Source organism: Carassius auratus, chromosome 14, assembly GCF_003368295.1.
Source record: "Carassius auratus strain Wakin chromosome 14, ASM336829v1, whole genome shotgun sequence".
Lineage (NCBI taxonomy): Eukaryota > Metazoa > Chordata > Actinopteri > Cypriniformes > Cyprinidae > Carassius > Carassius auratus.
Window position 1 is genome coordinate 20,343,035 of NC_039256.1, and position 8,327 is coordinate 20,351,361.

Here is an 8,327-nt window from a genome sequence, read left to right on the forward strand (position 1 = left end):
TACCAGGGATACTGATCACTTACCTTACAACATTTTGAATTTAAGAAAGTAATTAATATATTTATTCTGAAGACTGTCTCCAAACCCCCACCACCCTATTAATGAGTGGGCATAAACTTGACTTATTTAATAATATAATTCTTCCCACATGTGAAGTTCTTGGATAGAGTAAATATTACAATACAATATTTACTGAGGTTACAGGAACTGTATTCACAATCAAGTCATAATTAAGAGTAAATAACACAATTCTTTTTACTTGAACAGGGTCATATCAAACATAATATAAAACAAGAAAGACCAGAAAAGGCCAAGAATATATACTTTTATATGTAATGAGTTGCAATGCAGTTTTTAGATAAATCTCCCTAACTATGATATCATACACCATAACAGAGCATAGAGAACAATCAATGGCAGACATTAATTTGTATAACAAAACTGAGTCTCTTCTCCCACACCACACAGCAACTCTTCCTGGTTAATCTCATTCTTCGTTATGTCTTCCTTACTGGAAAAGACGAAAGGCATTTCTACACACATTCTGTTAATATACAATAATAAAGACTTCCAATAAATGAGTTAGTACAATGATCTTTAAAATACATATGGAGAGAGAGAGAGAGAGAGAGAGAGAGAGAGAGAAAGCATAAATGAATGACCATAAGAGAAAAGTTATTAGGTATTGTATAGGACACTGAATATTGTTTTTCTGCGTACTATACATACATCTATAGTTCAGGAAGGTCACAGATTTGTCTTTGGGACCTACAGTGCACAAACTAAATATAGTCAACAAATACTAATATCAATTCAATGTATCCATAGTCAAAGTCTTATCACAGTGGTTTAAAGAAGATAACTTAACTGAAAGTGAGTATTATGAAACACTAAATTATGTATGCTCTACAAATCTAAATATACTAGTACTTTAAATATTTTGCCAAAATGTAAAGTGCCTCTCTTCCTTGCATAATATTTTTGTACAATTACAAATGTAGCTTTAACTTCATTTCATATCAAGATACCAATAAAGCCATACATTGCTTTTGAGAATTTAAAAATAAATAAAATGAAATAAAGTAAAGTAACAGTAAAACATGGTAACCAATGCTGGCTGAATATATTCGGTCTAATATATTAGTATTAAAACTACAAAAAAAGTTGCAATAAACATAGCGGGTGTTCAGCTTTACAAGTTAGGGGTTGAATGTAGGTAAATTTAGATGGGCAAACTAAGTGGAGAACAGAGGCAAACTGAGTGATATTTAAGTAGGAAAAAAGCACCGAACACACGGACTCTACACTTTTAACGCCATTTTTTTCTCGGATTTTTAGGACTCAGCAGGGCACAATAGTCTACCCTGGCAACAGCAGTTTGCATTGACTAATAAGCAGATGCGTAACGCCTCGACAAATTTAATTTCCAGTCATTTGTGCTAAACATAGTTAAATTTTATACAGACACATGTTAATTGAAGGTACCACAGTTATCTCATTACTCAATACTGATTAAATGTTTGAGATAGCCTAAATAGACCCCACTCCTCAACAAAGCTAATAGAAAACAAGCTAAATACTTTTGAATATTCAAGGTATACTTACACCGATATAAAGCCATATGTCTGTTTATACATATACAGAAAGAGAAGATAAAAGTAATAGACCAATCTCATAATAAAATTAAAGATTTAAATACTACCCCTAATATAATCTCCCTATATTAAAGGATGACGAAGTGGTAGGTAATCCGAGTTATTTCAATCTGTTGTTGCTAAGCAGTGGAATATTTTATTTATTATTATTATATGTATGTAATAATTTAATTTAATGTGACATTGACACCTGGAATGAATGAGTAAACAGAATAACACTATACATAGGCTATAGCCTTCATATCAAGATTTTATCTGTAAACGATGCTATACACTACTGAGTTTGATAATTGTGTATTAACCCGATTCATCATTTTCAAGAGTTTAACTTTCAGCAGTTTCCAGGTAATTCTGAAGACATACTCTAGTAAAGGGGGCGGGAGCTGGAGCTCATCGCATTATTCTGACGAAACATTATTTGACTATACCTCAAATAATAGGTCGAAATATAGCTCTGGTCAATGCAATTATAGGCCTTTAAGTCCTTTCAATTTTCAGTAGTCCAATGTAAAATAACGTACTATGCCCTCTTGAGTTAAAAACGTCTCTTGCCCTCATTTACCCTTTGGCTAGAGTTGCAGTGCAGTAGATAACTTCAGTCAAATATCTGAACAATTCTCTGCAACGGAGAAAGCGAAGAACGTCCTTAAGAACTTATTTCCTAGCCACGCCTGGAAATGAATATGTCACATAATATATTAAGCGTGTTCACATTTATACAGACAAACTAGGCCTACATCTATAGTGGAAAGTAAGAAACCGTAGCTATCTCACTTCCAAGAGTGAATCCTTAAAAAAAATAAAAAAAAAAATAAAAAACAATCGCCGTAAATCCGCACGGCGGTACAGCATACTCACATGTGTGCTATTGTACGACAGATAGAGAAAGAGAGAGGGGCAGAAAGAAAGAGAGCAGAAAGGAGGGGGGATAAAGCTTGAAGAAAGATTAGGAGAATAACTGGAGATCTATATTGCTAGCAGTAACCTTTAAAACTTGTGTGATTTTTAAATATATATATATATATATATATATATATATATATATATATATATATATATATATATATATATATACGAAAAGCACACACTATTCTAATAACCATTAAACATTACTACTAAATTCTGTTAAAATGTTTTTATGTGAAATTGATTTTTTTTTACGGTTTAAATTTTCTGTTATTATATGTTTAAAAGTTACATGATTTAGATTCTTAACTAAATACAGCATGCAAAAGATCAACAGGGCACTTTTATAACGCATTTAATGAAAAATGGATTAGGCTACTCACCTTAAAACTATTAGAATAGGTCGCTGTAGCTTATGCTTTTTTTTTTCTCTCGTAGAAAATGCTGAAAGTGAAAGCGTGATAGCTGAGGACTAAACCGGAATGAAGAGCTGATTTAAAGATTTTTGTTTTTAATCTCTAAAATATAAAAGGGAGCTCCTTTCGAGGAGAGATTGAGGGGGAGAGGGAACGTGAAATGGCTTGGAGGTATAAAAGGCGCTCCTTGGAACACTCAACGCGTCTCTGAACTTGATCAGATTTTATGTGTCCTGCAGCGAGTCACTAGCAGACTTCCTCAATAGCAAGTTTTTTTTTCCCCATGAAAAAAAAAGAAATCCTGGGGACTTTATAATTACCACCATATTCTTTCACTCTTATTATTGAGTTCTACACTCTGCAGTCTGATGTATATTTTTCACCATTTTACGGCTTCAGGAAATTTACAACTCTATAAGGTGATTTCAGAAGAAAAAAAAACTTGCCATAGATAGATAGATAGAGAGAGAGAGAGAGAGAGAGAGAGAGATTTACAAATTAATTATCTTCATTTAGACTAATAGCTTAATAAAAAATAGCGACATTTTTATTAAGTCACTTTTGACCTTTTTTAATCTATTTCACTTATTTTAAGAGGCTCGGGAAAGTGTATTTTGAGAAATAAATTGTCAAGCAACTCCTGAAAGTTTATGTAACTTTGGGAACAGCTGACGTGCTAAGCACGGGAAATTAACAAGCCTCTCTTACTGAACAGAAATAAAGTCCCGTAGCTTTACCTGCAAATAATGCCAACAGCGACCAATCAAATCTACTCACTGAAACGAACTGCCATTTTCAATACTAAACCATGCCAATCAACGAACGCGCAGCCAATTAGCACCCTTCCTAGCTGTCACGTGTGAAAGGAAGCGCTGTGCTCTCATTGGTCAGCGTAGTGCTGCCTCCCGAGCTCATTTATGTGCAAGGAGTGAGTGATTGACTTTATCAGTCCAAGGACATCATTCGCCTGGAAAGGGGGGGAAGTTTGATCCTCTTTCTCACGGATCCCAGTTACGGGAGTTTTCCTCCCGTTTATCGAGACCCAGGATTATCCTTTCGTTTTTCAATTCATGATTTCTTCATTGAAGCCTACGTGAAATTGTGCTCAGTTTACCGTTAGCCAATTCACTCCACTAAACTGGGGTTTCTCATACCTTTTTTTTTTTTTCTTTTTGACTTGTTTTTTCTCGATTGAGCCCAATGACTATGCTCCTTGATAGCGCTCCACAGTTCCCTTCACTAGGAGTAGGGGGGTTCGGAACGCCTAGACACCATGAGTTGGGAAACCGAGACCCCGGGCTGGGGCTCAGTCCATTCGCAGATTCATCTCACTCGGCTGCCTTCAAGATAAGTCCCGTTACTCACGATATCGCCTCCAGCCAGTCCTCAGCGTTCACCCCGCAAGCTACTGGATACGCAGCTGCGCTCGGACACCACCACGGAGGACAAGTTGGTTCTTACGCCGGTGGAGCATTCAATTCGACCAGGGACTTTCTCTTCAGAAACAGGGGCGCAGGCATCGGAGAGACCGCGCCGCCGAGTGCCCAGCATGGAATCTTTGCCGCTTCTGCTGGGAGTCTACACGGGCCCCCCGGAATTTCGGACAACCCGGGACATCTGTTGTTTCCTGGACTTCATGACCAGAGCGTGAGCCACACTTCACCGGGAGGACATGTTGTAAACAGTCAAATGCACCTGGGTTTACGCGGGGACATTTTTGGCCGTCCAGATCCGTACCGACCTGTGGCCAGCCCTCGTACGGACCCTTACGGCACCGCTCAGCTTCATAACTACAACCATCCCATCAATATGAACATGGGGATGAACGTACCCACACACCACGGTCCGGGGGCCTTCTTCAGATACATGCGGCAGCCTATTAAGCAAGAAATGTCTTGTAAGTGGATAGATGAGAATCAGATGAACAGACCTAAAAAGACTTGTGACAGAACTTTCAGCACAATGCATGAAATGGTGACACATGTTTCAATGGAACACGTTGGCGGCCCAGAACAGAGTAATCATATTTGCTTCTGGGAGGATTGCCCGAGAGAGGGGAAATCCTTTAAGGCCAAATACAAACTGGTGAATCACATCCGAGTGCACACTGGAGAGAAACCGTTCCCTTGTCCATTCCCCGGTTGTGGGAAAATCTTTGCAAGATCAGAAAATCTTAAAATTCACAAAAGAACTCACACAGGTAAGGCATTCGTATCCAACCACCCCCGAAACCCCCCCCCCCTTTTTTTTTTGCTTAACCCACTGGTTTTGAAAAAAAAATGTATTTATTAATATTCCAGCGGGGTTCTACGTACATTTCAGTTCTTTAAAAATGCACAAAAGTGCATTTCCATTTGAATTAATTTTAAAGTATGGAGTAAGATTGACACAACTACTTTAACTACACTTTAGGTTTAGGGTAATTAAATAGGCCTACATTAGTCAAATGTTTGGGAGGATACAATTATTTTGATCACATGACCGTTATTAAGGAATTTAGTTTTTTAGATTTTTTTTTTCAGGTTGAGCAAAATTTATTTTTGTTCAAATGTATACATATTCCATGTCTTTGAGGGGATGAATAACAGAAGAAAAAAAAATTCAAAGCTGCGTGAGTTGTTGTGGAGCTAATTTGTGAATGGACTGTCCTCTTTCATTTGTCTGATGCTTGTGGCTATAAAGTTAGAAGTAGCATTGGGGTTTGAGTTTTGTGGATGCATGAAAACAGTGGTATATATTGGTCTGGGAAAGTATGAAGTGGTCGAATTCCATTTGGTATGATAGCTGGATTTGTGCCTAAATAACTGACCCCTTTCGAGATCCACATGAAATGCAAAGCAAGCTGTTGAACAGTCTTTATGGTTACACTTGGCAGAGAAGAAACGTGTGCAAAAATTGTTCACCAATTGCCAAACAGTAAACACGACAATGCATGGCGTGTTAGTTTGCTAAAACGAATATAAAGATTCTTGAGAAGTAAAATAAGGGATAACAGCAAGGACTCTCAAAGAGCGTGATATGTGGTTAACCAAACAATCTAGCGTGAGCGCAACACGGCCTGTTAATTTCGAAAGGCATATTACATAACTGAAAGTTGTACTGAACATCCGCTCTATTAAAAAAAGTAACATTACTAAAACTTCAGTGTTTGCTCTCACTTGCAGGTGAGAAACCATTTAAATGCGAGTTCGACGGCTGCGACAGGCGCTTCGCGAACAGCAGCGACAGGAAAAAGCACATGCACGTGCACACATCTGACAAGCCATATATCTGCAAAGTGTGTGACAAGTCCTATACACATCCAAGCTCGCTCAGGAAACACATGAAGGTAAGGGATATTTTCTGATAAAAATTAAAATGTTGTAATCACTTAGATAAACACAAAATGCATTATCAAAACAATGCGTTTACATACATTTTAAGCAGGCCTGATATTGTTCTGTATTTTGGTTCACAAATGTATAACAGAGATCAGAAATCCTAGACACAGTGTACAACAAGCGTGCTATTTCCTCCTGTATGTCACACATCTATGAACGTTGTAATTTAAGGTACATGAATCTCAAGGCTCAGAGTCGTCTCCAGCTGCTAGCTCTGGATACGAGTCCTCCACGCCGCCAGTGCTGGTTTCTGCGAACACTGAAGACCCGACAAAAACACCCACGTCTGCAGTGCAAAATACATCTGCACACAGCGATGGACTACCGCCTAATTTTAACGAATGGTACGTTTGAAGCTCCAAGCAGACTCTCAAATGGTGGACCAAAAGGTTGAAGTAACCTTTTAAAAAAACTATTTACGCTATGGCGTTCAAAATGGCATTGAAACAACAGGAAAAGATGAGAGTTCGCCAGCAGGCCTCGTCCATTCTCAGGATTCGAAATCTGACTTTATTCCGAGTTCGAAGAAAACTAGCAAGGCATAAAATAACAAAATAACACTTTCTAAGAAGAAATGGGTTTCCTTTAGTTTTCAGATTTCAGATGATTATTTTATTTTTCATTTTATGTATTTTCTGAAGAAAAAAAAATATTTAAAAAATAATGGCAAAGAAAGAATATTTCACGGTGTTTTATATTAAGGTGACACTCACATCACCTTTTGATTGATTGTTAAAACTTCAGACAGTCTTAAGAAACGTGCCAAAGTCTTTGTCTTGAACTTGAACAAAAAAAATAATAAATCATAAATAAGTATATAGCCTACTCGTGAATGTATTTCCTTGTTTGATGGAGTCAAATCTGTTGTCCAAGTCCGTTTTCAGGTGGAGAAATGTGGTATTAGCTTACGATTGTTACCTTTGAATATAACGTTGCCTTTGTTAATAATGATGTAAATACATATCCATGATGCCATATTTCATATTTCATATTTATCAATTTGTAATTTAATTATCGGCGAAAGAGCCGAATCTTAAATGATATTTATGTAAATGTTTTCTAACAAGACTGTACAGTTTTGAGTCAATAACCAGTTTTAACGATGAAAAGGGAGTCAGTTCTAAAGTTCCCACGATACGATTGTATCTTTTTTAACCAATATATGTGTCTTATCTGGGTCGTAAAGTATTAATTATATTAATATTATGACATGACATGATCTATAGTTTCAAGTATGCATTTTCCAACGCAAGTTCATGTGAGGACCGGTATTAAAAATGAATAAAAATATTGTTTTTATTTTCTCCCCTTTTTCCTTTTCTTCTCCTAAAGTCATGCAAGGAAGTAATATTGATCCTTTCTGGTTCTTATCAAAATGACCTTTTTTCTCATTTACTCTTAGCATCAGAGTATAGACTACATCTCTATAAGGAACACTTACAAATTCGAGAGGCCCACTGACCAGTGTTTTCATCGACACGCCAATTTCTGATCAGATACACCATGCAATAGCATAGCTTTCATTCATGCATCAACTTTGAACTTGTGTGACAGTGTTAAAGACAATATATTCTTGGGGTTTGAGGTACAGCGATTTTAATCAGTATGGTATTCCATTTTTGATGGTTGCAGAACTGTCTTGGAACTGTGGATGCAAGTCTGTGTTTTGTGTGTCAAAGAGGAGCAATGATATGTCACAACAGTTATCTCAAAATAAAACTTTTTGTCTGTCAGTTTGCATTGTTTTAAATGTAGTTATTCTGTGAATATAGCGTGTTGTTTGTTATGAATACTGTGGTATAACATATAGAAAACTTTGATTACACATTTGCTTGTTTTATGTGAATAACTTTTCCAGATATGGAACTGTATGTGTGAATGAAATTTAGCATTAAGAGTACTAGAACTTTTTAAGGTGGAAACGTGAGGGAAAATTTGTGTTCAGTGACACCAAGAGTTACAGCGTTGCA

General features: G+C 36.8%; 1 protein-coding gene across 1 annotated transcript; it reads left to right on the plus strand.

The window, feature by feature from the left end:
• Positions 1 to 3,898: 3,898 nt before the first annotated feature.
• zic3 (zic family member 3 heterotaxy 1 (odd-paired homolog, Drosophila)) lies at positions 3,899 to 8,095 on the plus strand. Its single transcript, XM_026280586.1, has 3 exons — positions 3,899 to 5,177; positions 6,142 to 6,305; positions 6,529 to 8,095. Exons 1-3 carry the CDS (start codon positions 4,178 to 4,180, stop codon positions 6,709 to 6,711), a joined length of 1,347 nt encoding a protein of 448 aa, XP_026136371.1. The 5' UTR covers positions 3,899 to 4,177; the 3' UTR covers positions 6,712 to 8,095.
• The last annotated feature ends 232 nt before the right edge of the window (positions 8,096 to 8,327 follow it).